Here is a 20170-nt window from a genome sequence, read left to right on the forward strand (position 1 = left end):
ATAAGAGCTCGGCCTCGTGTGGGAGGAAATCGGCGGGGGGGGGGGGGGACCCGGACACACCCCCCCCCCCACCCACCCACGCTGACGAGTGAGGTGACGCTGAAGGGCTCCGCACAGATGGATTCAAGAACACGTGGCCTCACTGCCATCGTCGTAAGACCGCCTGACGTTCCAAGCCTCGATCGGCTGTATTCCTGGACCAAGTACTAACCAGGTTTAAAAATCAGCTTATCTTCCGACATCGTGCGCATTCCACGTGATTTGTCCGTACGTGTGTGTGTGTGGGTGTTGAGACACCCCCCCCTCTCCCCCCATCGATATTGTGTCATTTGATCCATGAAAGAGGGAGGACTTGTCGCGGTGGCAATGATTAGGTCGAACCGTGAAGAGGTGTGTGGTGCAGCGGATGGGGAGGAAGGGGGGGGGGCGCTTGGCGATGTTTGGCTGCGCGGTTGCGTCCGTAGCGGCGATAGAAAGCAAACGGCAGTCGGGTTGAAATAACATTGCAAACCACGACCACCACAACCACCGCCACCACCGCCACCTCCCCCCCCCCGGCCTCCCCTACCCCCTCTGTACTGTATTCCTAATTGCAATATCGAGTTTCCATCCTGCTTCTGGTTCTCTCTATAGGGTGACGCGCCGGATAATGAGGCTTAATGTACTTGGAATAAAGCGCGCGGCTGGGGGCAGCAAACGGCGTTCGCGACACTCCCTCTCGCCCTTCCTCGGTTCTCTCGCCGGCGGTGGTCGTTGCTGGCAAACTCGTTGCTCCAAGAGCGCCCCGAAGATTGAAGAACAAGAAGATGAAGAAACGAACGAAAAAAAAATTGTCTCTTTCTTGCGCGAACGATTGCGTTCAAAGTCACCACTGCTCGTCGGGACGATATCTGCAATAGTTGACACCGCTTTGTCGTTCCACTGCTGGGTGAAGACATCCTTCCACGCAGTCGTCGTTAGGGTCGCCTGTAGTTTGGCTATATTTGACCACGCTGGTTTAGAGCGGTGCTGGTGAAGTGGTGGAGGGGGGCTAGTGACGAGGTGGTAGTGCCAGTATCGGTTCAAATACCACTCGCCAATGACATACACACGTATGAAATATATGAACCGTAGCGGGGTTAACGAGCGGTTCTGTAAGCGCAAGGCGGCAACCACACACTCACTCACTCCCACGAACATCGGCACCATCATCATCGTCATCACCGCACGCACACGACTCAGGACTGCAATTGCCTCGCTTGGAGTTGCACGCAGCGGGGATGATGTTTGCGCTTGGCTAACGCAACCAGCTCGTGCTGTTGCATTCGAGCTGCTGCTGTTACTGCTGCTCCTACTGCCGCTACTACTGCTGCTGATACTACTGCTGCTACTACTGCTGCTGCTGCTGTTACTGCTGCTGCTACTGTTACTGCTTCTACGACTGCTGCTGCTGTTACTACTGCTCCTGCTGCTACTGCTGCTACTGCTCCTACTGCTGCTACGACTGCTGCTGCTGTTTCTACTGATGTTACTACTGCTGTTACTGCTGCTGATGTTACTGCTACTGCTGCTACTGCTGCTACTACTACTGTTACTGCTGCTAAGACTGCTGCTGCTGTTACTACTGCTGCTGCTACTACTGCTGCTACTATTGCTGTTACTGCTGCTACTGCTGCTACTACTGCTGCTCCTACTGCTGCTACAACTGCTGCTGCTACTGTTACTGCTGTTATTGCTGCTACTACTACTACTGCTGTTACTACTGATGCTACTACTGCTGCTGCTGTCACTGCTGCTGTCACTGCTGCTGCTAATGCTACTACTGCTGCTACTACTGCTGCTAGTGCTGCTGCTACTGCTGCTGCTACTGCTGCTACAGTGCGGTGTGAGACTTTGACGGTGCGGAAAATATGGTTGGCGATTTTATTTCCTTGTTTAGAGTTTACTACTACTACTATTGCCACGACTGTTACGTCTGCTACCATTGCTATTTTATTCCACTGCGTTCCTTTACTACAACAACGAAAGGCTGGCGAATATCGTGCACATTTTTGGAATAATGGATTTTAGTATTTTAAATAAATCTTATTTTATATTATTCTTATTTTTAAAAAGGCAACACATCTCTCCACGCATAGTCAACACAAACTAATAACAGCAACATTTGTCCGCAGAAGACCTTCACGACCGATGGTGGTGATGGTGGTGGTTGTTGTTGTTTGTATTGTGCTAGCACGCCCGCTCAAGATCGCGAGATACATTGAAGATTGCTATCGCATAACGACGAACCACTTCGGTGCCTGTAACGTGGTCAACGAACGTGTCCGTAGCGGCCAACGTATGAACACGAGCGCGTGAACGCCGCCTGCAAAAATGTGTAAAGGTGCCGCTGACGAGCCTATTGTCGACGCGAAATAACGTCGGGATAATTCACATCGGACTCAAATGCAATCTATAACCGAGATGATGTGCTTTGCGCCAGGTTGAAATTTTTCATTAAAAAAAAGTTGTGGATTTGATGATAATGATCGCCTTCTTTGCGTGGGACTAGTTAGTGTGTGTCGTGTACCTGTGGCGGCAATCAACGGTGCCACTCGCCAACAGCACTTGCCCCAAAAAGCATGTTAACGCTATACGGGGGATCTTTGTCTTAAATAGGGTACATGTAAAAAATTGTTCAGATCCTGCGAAGATTATACTCAAAATATGTACAGTGTATGCGACCACACTATTACATTACCTGCAGCTTCCACCACTGATAAATGTTGATACTCAAAATAATTCTCAGCGTATCGCTTGTCTGTTCAATAATAAACACAGCACTCGTGCGGCTATTACCGGACTAATAGTTTATATTCCATTTATAAGTCCACTGCTTAATAAAGTCTCCCCACGCCGTGTCCACAATCGGAGAGGCCGGGTGATGGGTGTAGTTTTGCCATACTTCACCACGCCGGTCAGTGCGGGTTGGTAAATCGAATTGCCCACCGGTTCATAACAACAATATCACTCGCGACTGATCTTCGCCTCGGCGGGGAATTCAACTCAGGTGGGTGGTCGCCGCACCGCCCAACGCTACTGCTCATGCAGTGCCATGGGCCAATGCGCCGGCTGCTAGACACGCGTGCCGATTCTGGAGGGATCGTATCTGAGGCTAATGACAGCCCAGTGTGAGAGTCTAATTGAGTGAAATTGAATGCAGGACCGAGTTCTGAGTTCTGCTATTTCAAAAAAAGAAAAAAACGGGGGGGGGGGGGGGGGTGGTGGTGCTTCTAGCTACCAGTAATGAACAGCACTAATACTCTACCAGCCACCCATAGCAAGCCTGCCAGACTAAAGTCATTACGATCACAGCACAAAACGCACGCGCAAGTGCGTGCGCGCGCGCGTGCGCGGGGCACACGCACGCACACGCACGCACATACGTACACACACAAATTGTACAACCTGTTTTCCATTTGCTAGCAACGTTCGGTATGGTAATGGCAACGATCTGGCGCCGCATATATAACGCGTGAGAGTTACTCTTTAGTGGCTAAACTTCACCGACAAACGCGGCTATGTATATCTATACACACACACATGCGCGCGCGCGATCACGCAACAACAGACAAAGACCCCCCCCCCCCCCGTGACATAATGTTGATATGGCAGGGTAAGCGTCGTTATCAGCGAGCGCCTATTAAGGGCCGACACGATACCCGACAGGGTTGTGTGTAGTAAGTACCACGCCCGGTCGCCTTTGTCTCCCGCCCCCCCCCCAATGTGTTAAGAGTTTGCACAACGCCCTTCGATTCTCATTTTACGCCGAGTTGACCTAGGGAAGGGCCAGGACGCGTCTTGATATCACTCGCCAATGATGTTAGCTGTTGCCGGGAATCGAACTCGGGTCGCCGGGATCGTAGCACCGTGCGCGAAGCACTGCACTTTTGACATACACACATACATCGACACGCACGCACACGTGCACACAGATTCATGTACATAAGACAGATACATACACATAGATGCAGATACATACATACAAACATACACACGGATACATACAAAGACAAAAGGACAACGATTGCCCCATATAACCTTGAACAGAATGTTGGGGCAAGTGCTGTCAGCGAGCACGTAAGGGGCCAATACGGCAGACGAAGGGGGTGGATGGCCATCATCGCGCCCGGCCGCCTTTGTCTCCCCAGTGCTGATGTTTACGCGCCGCGCCAGGTACTCATTTGAGTCTGAGTCGACCTAGGGGGAGGCCCAGGACCGGCCCAGATCATCGCCACTGGGTGTATTGGTGGCCGTGAGCGGGAATCGAACTCGGGTCGCCAAGTTCGTTATTGTAGCGCAGCGCGCTAACCGCTGTACACAACCGTTACCCACAATGTATATATGTGTGTCTATATAAACAAACATACAAAGACATATAAACACACGTACGCACATACGCATATGTAGACAAAGATCCCCCGTATGGCCTGTAACAGACTGTTGGGGCAAGTGCTGTTAGCGAGTAGCACCTATGAAGGCCGGCACGGCACACAAGCGGGGGGGAGGGTGGCCAACACCACGCCCGGCCGCCTTTGTCTCTCCAGTTGGCGATCTTTACACACAGAGCACCAGCCGGTGTCGACCTAGGGGAGGCCCCATGACCGCTTCAGACAATCGGGTGCGTTGGTGGCCGTGAGCGGGAGTCGAACTCGTGTCAAAGCCGGGTTCGTAGCGCAGCTGCTGAACTACCGCGCCGCACACAGACTCACACACACACACATAGATACACGCACGCCTTTGAACAATGCCCCTTAAAAGAACACTTGTTAAACGTCAAACGCGAGCTGCTACGAGCCGCATTCTACGGACAAATATATTTTAAAAATATAAATATAACCCCCCCTCCACTCGCATCGCTTCGTCGTTTCACTTGCTCGCGCCGTTCCACAGGTAATTTTATGAAGCCGCTTATCAAAGCTACACAAACACGCGCTACGGATTGCGTTGCGTGCAGGTGCCACAATAGCACTCACACCCCCCGCGCGTTTATACAATGCTCACTTACACATCATGTTTACAGACGTATACAACCAGACACGACGATCCCAGTCCTCACCCCCTGTTTCGCCAAGTACTGTCAGCGATCGCCTATTAAGGGCCGAGTTAGACGGGTGTGTGTCTCCGTCTCCCCACTGCGAGCGTGTGCACGTGATCAGTCATCTTGCGACTTTATCCGTAACACCGAGTCCACGTACGAGAGAGCAAGGCCCAGGAGGGGTTCTACGCCGTCACTCGCCAGCGATTGTTCGCCGTGGCCGGGACCTTAACTCGGGTGTAGTGTCAGTGGCACATGTACAGGGGAGACACCCATTGAGTGTACTAGATCATAAATATAATGCTGTATGCGCAAACACACGCACGGGCACGCTAAGAGACAACATGCAAACGCAGATTTAGACGGAGATATTAAAGTCGTGTTTTTCAGTTTTCAATAGACGCGCGCATAAGTGAACTACTATATCACAAGGCACGTGCGAATACGAGTTGCGTGGTGGAATTAAATTAGCACTCGCGGTGTAATGAATGGTGATCGATAACGGTGGAGGAGTGGAGCGGTGGCGAAGTGGTTCGAGCCGCGCACTCAGAACGCGGGTTCCACGTTAAGTTCGAGGCCCGATCACATCGTGCTGTGCGAGCCCGCGCTTAACCGGCGCGGGGAAGTATGGACGAACGAACTGCCCATAACGAGCGCGTGCGTGGTCAGGACTTTCATCCAGCAGTGGATTGACAATTGGCAGTGCACTGAGGACCATAGCAATCGCGGGTGGCGTGATGACGCCGGCATCATCGAGTGTCGTTGTTTAACGACTCTGGTTATATCATTACACTGGTGTATAAATATATATCTTTTTACAGTCACTACTCATACAATAGTTCTACAGACAGTTGCGCTATATAATAGAACTCAATTGCCGGACGTTCATGTCTCTTTCCCCCCCCCACCCCCCCATCCTGCCGTCGACTTGAATTTCGTGCGCGCGCGCGCATTTAGAGTCCCGGTGTAGTCGGTTCGATCGCCGACCTCTCGTCTCGCTGACGTTTGTCCGCGCGGGCAATTACATTTTATTGATTTCACTGAAATTGTGACGACGGTACCCGCGGAGTTTAATAGTTGCCGGTAATGGAATACACAGGCGCGCGCGCGCAAACACGCACGCGCGCGTATAAGCGCTGAACAACGTGTAGGCAACGCGCGCGTATGAAGCAGGAAGATGATTCGGATGATACCGCTGCTGTTGCGATGCCAATGGTTCACGAGCGCGAATAATACACGGCAACAAACTCGAATAAACACGCGTCGATAACACCGCGGCCTCAATAAAAGAAAGAGGGTATAGTGGGCGACGTTTCGAGCAATGGCCCTTTCTTCGGAGCACAGAAGTAGATCAACTCTATCGGGACTCTACGCCAGAGAGAGTCTAATACCTCTTCCATCCTCTCTGTGTGCGTGTGTGCTGTGAAGAAGGGATATTGCCCGAAACGTCTCCGATTTATATACCATTTATTTTAAAGGCCACGCATTGTTACTGGCGAATAATACACAGCGTGTTAGGGTGAGGTAGGATAGGCTGCATGTGTGAGTCACGATGTTTAACATCAGTGCAGCTTAAATATAAACTTAACATAATCGTTCACGGCAATAACCGCGCAGTTAAGCCGGAACGGTGACCGGCGAAATTCTCTCGTAGGCCGTGTAACAAACAAATACATAAACACACAACACAGAACAGAAAAAGTAGAAATTACTTCTTCGGAGTGTCAAAAAGTATAAGACAAAATAAGTTCAAGTGCCGGCAGCGGTGGTTTAATTAAAATTAGCGGCATGCGCGGCTGTGTCTGCAAGCGCTCAATTTAACGCACGGATTTAGTTTTTTGTTTACAGTACTCGGGAGAAGATGTTCTTGGAAGCCGCTGTGATTGCGGTCAACTCTGAACGCAAATCGCACGCTTTCGAGACACGCCAAGCCGCAGACAACGGAGTGGAACGTTGCAAACAACAACAATAAGAATTATATTCATCGAGCGACTAAACCAGTGAACACCGCCTCGGCTGCGTCTGTCTCTCTCTCTCGCTCCCCGTGGGAAGTTATTTTACGAACCGGTGCGAACATCTGCACGTCTTAAAAAAAGTTCCTAACACGGCTGCTACGCCGTCGCTAAGTTGAAGTCGCGGCATGTATTTAAAACCACGACCTCCAAGTAGGAGCTTGCCCCACTCCCACCACGTCCAATTATACGTTAGCACGGCGTGTACGCATTGTTTTTTTGCTACGGTTATGTCTTGACTGTCTATGTCTACAACAACGATCCTACAACTATACGACACGGGCAAAACATTACCGTGCCTTTCCATGCATGCATGCATACAAACAAACAAACGAGGATGGAGAGACCGCATGAGAAATACGCGCGGCGTCAGATCCATCACGACGCTTCGCCACGCAACAAAATCGCCCCTCGCGGCCACCTCCCCTGCGTCTCTTCCCCGTCGCCGCTAGACCGGGCCCCTTGAACCGTGGCCGTACCGCCTCTGCGTAGAAGCGGGCCCCAGGGCCTAACGGCAGCGCTACTACCTCTCCCCCCAGCCACCTCTCCCGAGTCGAGGTGAACGTGAACGAGCGAACCGCGCACAGCGAGTGGAACGCGCGGCCGACAGGGGAGGAGGAGGGGGGGGGTCCCGTTCTCCCCGCGCGCTCGGTGAGCGGTACGAGAGCGCCCACTACACGCGAAGCGAGCGGCGGCGTCGGCGGCGGCGGCGAGGAGGAGGCTTGAGACCCAGAGCCGCGTACGCACGCAACACAGGAGCAGGGAGAGAGAGAGAGCGGTGGAAAGAAGGGAAAAAAAGTTTCCCTGCTTCCTCGTAAACTTTAGCAACTTCGAAGCGACGCTTCGGCGGACTAGCCCGGCCGGCGAGGGAACGTCGTGCTGAGCCGCGCCGCGGTCTCTCTTCTCCTCCCCACCCCCCTCTCTCTCGCTCCCCTCTTGGTCGCAGCGCCTCGAGTGAGCGCTGCCGTGCGGTCTCTGCTCTGGCTGCGGATCGAGACCGGCGCAGCGCCCTCCCAACGCCAAGGGCATGGAGCCCAAAGCCTCCGCTGCTGCTGCTGCTGCGGTGCGCGCGCGTCTCTTGCCCGCCTGGGCTGGCCGAGTGCGTGCCGGCGTGAACTGCTCGGCCACTGTGCAGCAGCCGTGTTTTGTCCTCGAGCAACTTCACCGTAGGTAGCCCCCGGGCGCACGTTTTACACGCCAAACTGTAGAAGAGCCTGCGACTTTTTTTCTCTTTGGTCAAGAGCGGAGCGCAGCCGCGCTAATGAAGACGACGACGAGGAGGAGGAGGAGGCGACGGTGAGTGAGTGTGAAGTGAGTGTCGTCTGCGAGCGACTCGGAAAGCGCGCCGCGGCACTTACTTTTGGCGAGTTTGCGGGCCCGTCCCTTGGAGCGCATCGTGCCGACGGAGAGGTCGGTTTGATTGAGATTCCGCCGACGCTATCTTCGGAAGAGCATTGTCAGTGCAGGGACACCTTCGCGCAGGCGCACACGCCTCGTGTCACCCCCCCCCCCCCCCGTGGCCGCCCCTCCCCTCTCTCCCCTCTCTCCTCCTCTCCTCCTCCCCCTCCTTTCCTCCTCCTCCTCCACCACCGCCGCCTGCCACCGCACTCGCCACCGCGGAGCTGCCTTGATTGGAGCTGTCAAATCGGCGTTCGAACATCTTGGAAGGAGGGAAAAGGAGTTTTATTTTATTTTTATTTTATTTATTTATTTTTGTCTCTCTCTCTCTCTCTCTCCTCCCCCAAGCCTCCTCACCCCCTCCCCTCTCCCCCGCCCCTCCACAACTCCCCCCCCCCCTCCCTCACCAGCTCCCCACACACTTTCCACACACGCACGCACACACACACACAGACCCTCCCCCCCCCGTCTGAAGTCAACATTCTCGCTCTTCCTGCTGAAGGGGCCGGCGAGTCTGCTGGCCGCGGGAAGCGTTCGGATGGTTCATAGGACCCGCGGGAACAAGCCTCGTCCCGGCGGGCTCAATTATAACAAGTCTTGCGTTAAAAGTCTTGCGTTAAGACAAAAAACTTCTCTCTGAACGTATGTACCCCGCGCACGTGTTCTGCCTGCCAGCGGCGCCTGTTCGTTCACCTGCGTACATCCCGGCGGCGCGCGTAGCACCTCGTGTTGTGTGTTGTGTGTGTGTGTTCGCGGGGGGGGCTTCTTTTAATTATTTGGGTTGTTTTTTTGTTTGTTATTGTTTTGTTTTGCGCATTTCACATCTCGGCTCATCGCTCAACGCGTACAATTGCGGCGTTCGTTGACCGTTCCTCTGTTGCACCTCTAAATTGTACCCCTGTGACGTCTCGCCGTCTCGTGCCCCCCCTCCGTCCCGACTTCTTCCTACGATTGCCGTCTCTGTGTCGTTACGCGTAGATATACTACTACTACTGCTGTTGTTGTTGTTGTTGTCTTAACCCGAGAACACATTTGACGTTGGCCGTTCACTGTCGCCCCCATCCCCCCCCCCCCGCTCTCTCTCTCTCCCGCATGGATACCAAGAATGGGCACCGCTCATATGAACTTTACAAATAAAACCACACACGGACGAGTGTGCAAGAAGGCGTCTTCGCATTCACACGAGTGCGCTTTAAACTGAACAGGGGGTGGTAGAAACGGAACAGGAACACTTTTGAGAACCCGATTTGAAACGAATATCGCCACTGACAGGCGCAGTGTCGCTCGTCAGCTATCCGTACGCGCGAGGAGGCCCCGTGCTCGATGACCCGGGCACGTGGCGCATCACGACACGACAGGCGCGGATCAATCCGAGACTCGAGCAGCCAAACCCCGAGTGAAATTACGGAACGCGTCGAATATTTCAGCGCGATGCTTACGCGTATGTACGTATGTATGTTTGCCCGCGTGTATGTTTTAAGAAAATGCTGATGTTGATTTACAGGGTAGAACTCATTATTTGATGCGCATTCATTGTCGATATTATTTTGATATTATGTACATATATTTGTCAATTGTGTCCAATGGAAATATTGTGGCCTAGCTCGTGGTGTGAGACGCGGCAATGTGAACGCTCATTTCTCCGGGGCAAAGTGATCACTGCGGAGCAATTCAGCTCAGTAGGATAATGAGTCGTGTCCCTACGCCTTTAGGCGGGGGGAGGTGGTGGGGAGGGGTGTCGTGAGTTCGATTTGTAGCAAACGTCCGTTCAACTTTACGCGACGTAAAAAAATTAAGAACAAAACGCGTTACCAAAATGTCTCGGCCGACAGCCCGCAACGCGCCTTTCGTTTTGGCTTCCTCGTGAATGAATGGCGGCTGCCTCTTGAGCGCACGTGCTGATACCGCGTTCTAAAGAGGGGTTGGCGTCAGTTACGCGGTTGTTATATTTATTGTCGCGAGGGCGATGATTAGTTATTTTAAATTGACAACCTGATTTCATGCGATTAATCTGGCGCTGATTGCAATAGCAGTACAATTTAAATGTATATCTTTGTACGGCACAGTATATATGTGCCCATGTATACGTGCTTTATGGGCACATATACACACACTGCGTGCAATGCAACACGTGCGTCCATGCATTCATACATACATCTTATTGAACACGCGCAATGCGTGTGCCAATCACGTGTTAGAATTTGCGTTCGAACTTTTTCAATATTTTTGATAAAACGGAGTCATTAGATCCGTCGATTCGTGATTTGTGTGTGTCCATTGGATGCTGTCGAATTCATTTTGAGTGGGGTGTTTTCAGACTACATTTTCAGCTGTACTGTTACACGCGCTTTGTGTGTTGCCATGGTCTCGTGGTCGATGCGATGTTTAACATTCACGTGCGAATAATTGTCACTCGTCCGATTCTAAGGTTGCGTTATCTTTTCAAATGTTTTATTTTTACGATTTAAAATAAATAAATAAAACACGAACCGATTTTGACATTATTTTCTTGTTGCTGTTATTATGTTGGTATTTTTATTATTATATCGTAAGGGAACACTTCATCATAAATCATCTATTTTTGCATTTCTTTTCCTCCCATTACACCCGCTTATCAGTGAATGTGTGATATACCGCAATGCATTATGGAACCTCGCTATGACACAACGAAGATACCGTGAAGATGTTTAACACAGTCTGTGTGTCTGATATGGCAACTGTGGACTGTATGATGATGCACGTGTATGCAGTCTATCAGAGATTGTCTTATATCACAAATGGCAGTCCATTTTCCGCTTAACAGTCGATGCTGCAGGTGTAGTATATACGGTCATGTTCATTTGAGTGTGCTGCGTAACGCGTGCAATGATTTCACACGTGCTTTGTTTCTTTAGACAAGATCCTTCTGACAGACTTTCAGACGGACACACAGGCGTACAGGCACACAAGCGGACACAGAGGCAAGCAGACAGAGATGCACACAGGCAGGTAGACAGACGCACACACCGGCGCACAGCCACACAGATACACAGCCAGAGAGACAGCGTACACACATGCACACAGACAGATAGACAGACAGGCAGACAGACGCACCTCCGATTAGCACGGTTGGCTACGCACGTTGCGAAAAAAGTTCAAAATACATCCAAAATACGCAGACACACAGGTGGACACATGCAGACACATACACAGATAAAACATATGTACGTACGCACACACAGATACACAGGCAGGCACAGATGCAAACGGACGCACGGGCTGAACAAATCCTGCCTTCCTTCCTCGTCCATGAAAGGTTGACGATGACCATGACCACGCTTCGTTTGGATGAGTCTGGGGTGCGGTGAGTGCGCAGATGGCTGAAGAGGCAAATCTAAGCACAGCTGAACAGAGAGACAATCAGTGAGACACGTGTGGACGGACAGATGATACATTAATTTGAAATGACATTTTCCACATTTTGGTGCAATATTAAATAAAGTTTTTTTTATTAATCAACCACGTGCAAAGCACAGACTGTGTCACCCATATTGATTTACCTTTCCCCAATTTCCATCTTTTGCCAAATTTAGTTTCTTATTGCAGTTGGGGGGGGGTGAGAGGGAAGGGAGGGGGTGCTTCCTCAATCACGTCGTCTCCTTGTCCCGAGGAGATCCGTTTCGCTGTTCACTTCTTAACGGGCTCTACCGCCTTCTCGGCATCATTGCGAACGCGGTATCGATCAACGATTGCCCAATTATATCCGTGACGAACAGGAGCGCTGGGCGCGCGCGACGGCCGCGCGTTGAGATGAATCAACGCCACCTCGACCTCGACACGGAGCAGCGCTGGGGCTGGGGCTGGGGGTGGGGGGTGGTGGCTCTTCTCGCGTTCACGGCCACAGTTCTCCCTTCTCACCAAACCTCCTTCTCCTCCATCCCTCCTCCTCCTGCTGCACGAGCGGTTTCTCTCGACGCATTCTCGCCTCGAGGGACTGTTGGGGCGAGTGCTGTTAGCGAGCACCTATGAAGGCCAAAACAGCATACGAGGGTTGCGGTGGGGTGGTCAGCACCACGCCCGGCTGCCTTTGTCTCCCCCAGTGCCGACGTTTACGCGACGCGCCAGGTACCCATTTAAAGGATGAGTCGACACAACGCACGTGCGCACACACACGCACACACACCACGCATACGCAGATATGCGCAGCGCCCACACACGCTCGCACGCACACGCACGCGCACACACCCACACGCGCGCACACGCACGCACACACGCACGCACACACGCGCGCACAGGCACGCACCCACACGCACGCACACACACCAGGAAATGTGTGCGGGGGGGGGGGGGCAACATGACCGGTTTTCAGATATTCCTCACTGATGTTGACCGTGAGCGGGAATCAAACTCGGGTCGCCGGGTTCGTAGCGCAGTGCGCTAACCACTGCACCCCTATGCGCATATATGCATATAGACACACACAAACACACGCGTGATACACACACACATACTAACGCAGAGGTAGGCACAGGAAGAGAGACGTATAGACGGACACACATTCGTGTGAGTGTATATACACAGAAGAGCACGCGATCGATTTAACGCGTTAGCAGTAGAGGCATTTCCACTATTATTTTGAACGCACACGCGTGCTGTCCACAACGTCTCACGCGTTTGTGTCGCCCGCGTGTCTGTCCCGTGCTTTTTTACGGTCAATTTCGTTTGATGTCGATCGCTATCCCAATGGACTGCACGCGCAGCGTGGCAGCCACTGCAGTTCCGCGTGTACTGTTGTATGAACTCTGTCGTCTGAACATAAAAAGGTGTTCCGTGAAGTTTCCCGCAAAAGAAAACTGACCTGTGACATATATATAAAAACCACAAATATATACATATACACACAAAGATCCCCCGTATAGCCTGTAACATACTGTTGGGGCAAGTGCTGTTAGCGATCACCTACGAAGGCCGGCACGGCACACGAGGGGGTGAGGTGGCCAACACCACGCCCGGCCGCCTTTGTCTCCCCCGTTGCGATGTTTACACATCGCACCAGGTACTCATTTTGAGGCTGAGTCGACCTAGGGGAGGCCCCAGGACCGGTTCAGATAATCGTCGCCGGTGTTGGCCGTGAGTGGGAATCGAAGTCGGCTCGCCAGGTTCGTCGTGCAGCGCTGCGCTAACCGCTACACTACCGCTCCCCACGTACATGTAGATGTAGATATACACACGCGCGCATACACACATACATAGATATATAGATCGTGGTGTAAGGGTTAAACAGATATTTGTCGGGGCACGCGCTCTCGGCGATTCCGCGTAAATTACGCATTTGGCAGGCGACGTGCGATGGCTTTCGGACGCGGCGTTCCTGTGCCTAGTCCCCCTCTTGGTATGTTGTTGTTATTGTTGTTGTCGTTGTAACAACGCAAGCTGCGATGACAACCAAGTCGCGCAGCAACCTGCACGGCACCGTTCATTGTCTCGCGGTAGATGCGCGCCTACCGGCGTCTTTACGCACGCACACATATATACAAAGGTACAGGTAAAGATCCTCCCCCCCCCCGTATAGCCTCGACAGACTGTTGGGGCAAGTGCTGTTAGCGAGTGAACACCTATGAAGGTGCTGACGGCGCGCCAGGCGGGTGAGTGCTCAGCACCACGCCCGCCCGCCCGCCTTTGTCGTCTCCCAAGCGGCGATGTTTCCACGTCGCTCCAGGTACTCGCTTGAGGCTGAGTCGACACACACACACGCCAGCGCACGCACACACACACACATACACACAAAGACACAGTGCACGTGAAAAATAACAAAAAACAGTTTCATTACGTGCAGTGTCGGTGATGGTGTGTGATCTTTATATATTTTTTTTCGTTTTATAAAAATGCGATTTCACCAATAAAATGACGACGAGGGCGGTAATTGGCACGTGGGTGTCGTTACAGTATTATAGACTGTCGCGATCGTTATTTTTGTTTGTAATGCAGGAAGATGAAGATGAAGAAGGCGAAGACGCGAGTGTGCATCGTGCGCTGCGAAGACCCCGCGTCGCGTTCGAACGGTCTTCTCGAGCCTGCAACGCCCCTTGTTTACACACAGGAATAAACACGCGCGCTCATGCGGGACGGTATTTAAAGCGAAAGGTAGCACACTCGTTCGTGCCACCAGAGTCAGATAATCGGGAATGTGTTACGCGAATAAAAACAAAAAAAAACGGGTGTTATTTGCACACGTGGATTTTAGACGGGATAGGTGCGTTTCGACATCATCGGCAACGCTATCGTTATCACGTTCTAGATTGATGCATATCGTGATGACCGTCATCATTTTATTATCGATGGATGCACATCATGATCGTCAATAATTTTCATCATCATCAAGTAATGCTTAATGTAAACACACCATCGTCATAATGGTCATCCATCATCATCAATTAATTATGGATGGGTGTGCATCATCATCACTTAATTCGGGATGCATCATCATCATCACCATCATCATCGTCCGTCTGACACATGAGCCCCACGGCGCCTGAGGCCACTGTGTAAGATAAGGATAAATAAAGGACCGTTACGTTTTAAATTGATGGTATTTGCAGAGCAGTTCTATTTACAATTGACACGGATCATCATCATCACCATCGTCCTCTTCATTACCATCTGACGCGCGTACTAGCCCGGAGGCGCTGCGTGTCCGTGTGTTTAAGGGTAACATATGCAATGTGTGCAAATGTTGGCATTTGTATAAAACGAAATATTGTTGCAGTTGTAAAAGAGAAATGTAAGCCCCAGACGCATGCAAAGACGTCGGTGTCATCGCTAACGATCTGATTCTGGTGACACGTAGAAGAACATCGCGAATTATCCCTGCAAAGACATCACCCGTGGTCACACATTGCATGCGAGTCAATGTTGTGAGTACAATATTTGTCATTCAATTCCACTTTGACGGGCCATTCATTCACTCACACACACACACGCACGCGCATATATAAACTGTTTATGCAACACACATTTTTTTTAAACGATTTTTTTAAAGGACTCCATCTGCACTCAAACTCACTCTTTCCGAAAAATACCACGCGCGTGCAAAACAGCGATTGAAGCGCGATAACAGACAAACAAAGACAAAGTTTCCCCGTATAGCCTTTACCAGACTGTTTGGGGCAAGTGCTTGTAGCACCTATGAAGGTCGGCACGGCACACGAGGGATTGGGTGACTAACACCACGCCCGAACGCCTTTGCCTCACCAGTGACGATGTTTACACATCTCACCGCATACTAATTTGAGGCTGAGTCGACCTAGGGGAGGCCCAAAACCGGTTCTGATAATCGTCACCGGTGTCCGCCGTGAGCGGGGCTTGAACTCGGATCGCCGGGTTCGTAGCGCAACCCGCTAACCGCTGCGCCACCGCTCCCCCAACACACACGCGCACGCGCGCGGACATACACAGAAGTAAAAAAAAAATTCCATGCGGTCTCCGAGCGTGTTAGGTGCATTGAGTGTAAAACCGCTGGTCATATAGCAGTGACTTAGCGCCCGTTGCATGTTCACATGTGGAGACTACTGTGCACACACATTAACCACCCCCCCACACACACACACACACACAAACGCCCCCCCCCCCCACTTCCCATATGCCCCCTTCCCCCCACAGAAAAACCCCCCACCACCCCGTGCATGCATGACCACAGTGAAACCCACGACTCTTGGTTCGTACCACCCACCGCCCCCACCTCCGAAACCTTTTCCACTCAATCCCCTTCCTCAAAAGCTGTGGCACACGTGGAAACTATTGCAGGTCACACGCGGCACGACCGCCGTGTCCCCGCACTAAAGCCTTTAGAGGTACATTCCCATGCAGCTACCTTGTAGGGGGACTGCGTAAAGTGGGCAACTCGGTCGAGATGACACGCGCGCGTCTTGCCGGTGGCGGGCGGGCAGCACTTAGCAGCGATGTGCAAAAGTCGCGTACGTACGCATGTGTATGTATGTGCGGTGTGTTTGAACTTCTTGCGCGCCGTACGTAGCGAACCGTGTTCATCGAAGGTGCCTAGCGCTGTTGGCATGGGCTTTGGTGCAAGCGATTAAATGTTGGGGAGGGGAGGGGAGGGTGCTGGTCCTGTCCAATTACCCCTGACAACCCCTTTCTCCCTAGCCGGGCACCTGGGCCTCTCATACTCGTGGGATCCCCCCCACCACCACCACACCCCCTGCGCGCAGTTGCACCGCCTGCACACCCGCCGATAGCTACGCGGCTGATGTACCACTAGCGCGCTCGTCCGCACTGCGCCGTGAGTGAGAGCCGCTGGCCTTGAAGCGCTATGGAAGTGGACGGCCCAGTCGAGGTTGTTTGAAACACGTGTGTGCGTGTGCGTGCGTCTGTTGCGACAAGCACGGCTCAATAGGGGAGGCCTCCATCCAGCGGTGGACTTACAAAAGGCTGCCACGTGTACATGCGTGCATTTGTGCGCGTAAGGGCAATGCACTGTGTAGTGTTGTATGGGGAGCGGTAGTGTAGTGGTTAGCGCGCTACGCGATGAACCCGGCCACCCGAGTTCGATTCCCGCTCACGGCCACCAACACCAGCGGTGATTGTATGAACCGATTCTGGGCCTCGCCTAGGTCGACTCAGACTCAAATGAGCAGCTGTGCCGGCCTTCATGGGTACTCGCTAACAGCACTTTCCACAAAGTCTGCTGAGGCTACATGGGGGATCTTTGTCTTTTGTATACTGTCACATGCGACTGTGGTGTGTATACGTGCATGTTCATATGTACATGCATGCACGTATACATCACGTTATGTATATACATGCAGAGTGTCGTCACGTGTGATGGTTACACGTATAAACATGCATGTTCTGATATTCATGTATGTGATTCTGCTTTTGTACGCCAAGTGATTCTGTATCGATAACACACACGTGTATACTGCACGTGTTTATTCACGCTACGTGCATTTGCATGCCTGTGTGTATGTATACAGAATAGAATTATTAAGTGTTACGTGTACGCGTGTACGTACGTGTACCGACGTATGCACAGTCTATGTATACGCACAGTGTTACGTAAATGTACAGAGATATGGTACGTTGGTCATGCATGTCTGCATGTATACCTGTGTGTATACCTGTAGGAGGGGGGGAGCGATAGTGCAGCGGTTTGCGCGCTGCGCTATGAACCTGGCGACACGAGTTCGATTCCCGCTCACGGCCAACACCAGTGACGATTATCTGAACCGGTCCCGGGCCTCCCCTAGGTCGACTCAGCCTCAAATGAGTACCTGGTGCGGTGTGTAAACATTCCCACTAGGGAGACAAAGGCGGTCGGGCGTGGTGCTGGCCACCCACCCCCTCGTGTACCGTTCTGGCCTTCATAGGTGCTCGCTAACAGCACTTGCCCCTACAGTCTGTTAAGGCTATACGGGGGATCTTTGATACCTGTAGGAGCGGTGGCGCAGTGGTTAGCGCGCTGCGCTCCGAGTCCGATTCCCGCTCACGGCCAACACCGGTGACGATTATTTGAACCGGTCTTGGACCTCCCCAAGGTCGACTCAGCCTCAAATGAGTACCTGGCGCCGGGTGTAAACATCGCCACGGGGGAGACAAAGGCGGCCGGGCGTCGTGCTGGCCACCCACCCCCTCGTGTGCCTTGCCCGCTGTAATAGGTGCTCGCTAACAGCACTTGCCCCTACAGTCTGTTAAGACTACACGGGGGCTCTTTGTCGTTGTTATATATACACAGTACATTGTCACGTGTATGTATGCAACTGTGTATCAATACTGACAGTCTACGCTCTCCAACCGTACTTGTCAATACAGTCTATAAGGTCTATAAAGTACGTATATGTCTTATTCAATTGCTAATGACAGTGGTGTATATTTTTCAGCCGAGGTATGCACATGTGGGTAGTGACTCTGTGTCGTGTATGTTGCATTTAAAGATAATACACACACACAGGGGAATTGGTAAAACGTTTTGACAATGTAACTCGAACATCATCTTGCTAATTGCATTTAAAATAAGCTGTCATTTGATGAACACCGAAGCAATGAATTACATGAAGTATATAAAACACACGTTGGGGCAGGGGGAGCGGTGGCGCAGTGGTTAGCGCACCGCGCTTGGAACGCGTGTATCTAGCACGCGTATATGCGTACGGTTCTTCGCAGTACACTTAACGTTAAGCTGGGACTGTCGTTTCAATATTTAATTATGAACGTATATTAATCTGCAACGCATGTGTGTGTGTCTTTATGTTCTACGTAGTGTGCGCTCGGAACCTGTCGACTGGATGTTCAACTCCCTCTCGAAGGCCAACATCGGTGATGAATATCTGAACAGGTTCTGGGCCTCCCCTAGGTCGACTCAGCAATAAATGCGCACCTGTTGCGGTGTGAAAATATCCGCGCCGATGAAACGAAGGCGGCCGAGCGTAGTGCTGGCCACCCAGCCCATTGTGTGCCGTGCCGGCCTTAATAGGCGCTCGCAAACAACGCTTGCTCCAACATTTTGTTCAAGGCTATATGGTGGATGTTTGTCTCTGTTCATGTTGTCTATATCACGGACAGTCGCTGTTCCACTTGGAGATATCAACACACAGTACCGGGTTTCTGGAATATGAAATCATCAAAACAAGATTGTAATTGCTGCCGTATAATGAACTCATTAAGTATAATTATAATCTGCCGTTATAATCGAGATATCATATTTACACCCCTCCGCCCACCCTGTACAAGTAGCGGACTCACTCGGGAAATTAAACTTGAGGATACACTGCAATGTTCACGTTTAACTTTTGTGCGACATGTTTATTTCATTAGCTCGTCATGCTGTTTTGATTGTTGATGTTTGTGGGGTCCTCTGTCCGTTTAACATCCGTGGCACGAATTAAAATATGAATAATATTATAAATGATAATGTTCATAATAATAATAATATGAACCGGCCACTCCATCCACTGCACTAGCTGACCAGCGTGGTGAAGTATGGTCAAAAACCCTCATGGCACTGCGTGGCATGGTCTGCCAATTCAGCAGTAGATAAACGAAGGGCCGAACATGATGTTGTAGGTGAACGTGTATGAATAATAGTGCTGTAATGATGATCATACCTCCTCCTCGACGTTGAATCTGTCTGTGCAAAGCTATGAAGAAGTGTGATTGTGCACGTCACCAATGTGTGTTAATTTGAACTCAGCAATATAACGTTGTTATTATTATTGAAACGTATTTAAAAAAAAACTGCGACGCAATTCTGAACATCTACTACCCCTCGACACGTAGGTCTGCTACTGATTATGGAGCGCACGTGCACGCATGAGTACAACAAAGACAAAGATGACAGACGCAGACTGGTTCGGGGCAAGTGTTGCAACCAAGCGAGCACACCGATGTAGGCCGGCACGGCTCACGACAAAGACACGGGTGACCGAGCAACTAACACCCGGTCGTCTTTGTCTCCCCAAGTACTGAACTTTACATTTCGCGACTCGTTCGAGGCTGAGTCGACCACTTGGGGAGGGCTCACGATTGGCTCAGAAATCACTCGCCGAATGCTGTCGCCGCTGGTTGCGCGCGGGGCAGAAACCCCGAATTGTAATTCATCGCCGCGTTCTCAGTGCTCGCGTGCGCGGATTTGCGCGCAATCGAGAGGGCTTCCTTCCAACTCCGCGCGTGCAAAAGTTGCGGTACTTCGGTGAGTCCGCGCGAAAAAACGCGA

At 51.6% G+C, this 20170-nt stretch overlaps 1 protein-coding gene and 2 long non-coding RNA genes across 6 annotated transcripts in view; 2 read left to right on the plus strand and 1 right to left on the minus strand.

The window, feature by feature from the left end:
* MECOM (MDS1 and EVI1 complex locus) overlaps positions 1-8577 on the minus strand; it is a 318166-nt gene extending 309589 nt beyond the window's left edge. For all 4 annotated transcript variants that reach the window (XM_078607787.1, XM_078607785.1, XM_078607786.1 and 1 more), the window contains exon 1: positions 8427-8577. In XM_078607787.1, coding sequence (XP_078463913.1) covers positions 8427-8463 — 37 coding nt within the window. In that variant the 5' untranslated portion in view covers positions 8464-8577. The remainder of the gene's footprint in view (positions 1-8426) is intronic.
* LOC144728387 (uncharacterized) lies at positions 7749-10970 on the plus strand. Its single transcript, XR_013587513.1, has 3 exons — positions 7749-8364; positions 8877-9108; positions 9571-10970. It is a non-coding gene; the product is annotated as an uncharacterized LOC144728387 (long non-coding RNA).
* Positions 10971-16111: 5141 nt separating this feature from the next.
* LOC144728282 (uncharacterized) lies at positions 16112-19231 on the plus strand. Its single transcript, XR_013587503.1, has 2 exons — positions 16112-16741; positions 18719-19231. It is a non-coding gene; the product is annotated as an uncharacterized LOC144728282 (long non-coding RNA).
* The last annotated feature ends 939 nt before the right edge of the window (positions 19232-20170 follow it).

This window comes from Lampetra planeri, chromosome 28 (assembly GCF_965212315.1).
Source record: "Lampetra planeri chromosome 28, kcLamPlan1.2.h2, whole genome shotgun sequence".
Lineage (NCBI taxonomy): Eukaryota > Metazoa > Chordata > Hyperoartia > Petromyzontiformes > Petromyzontidae > Lampetra > Lampetra planeri.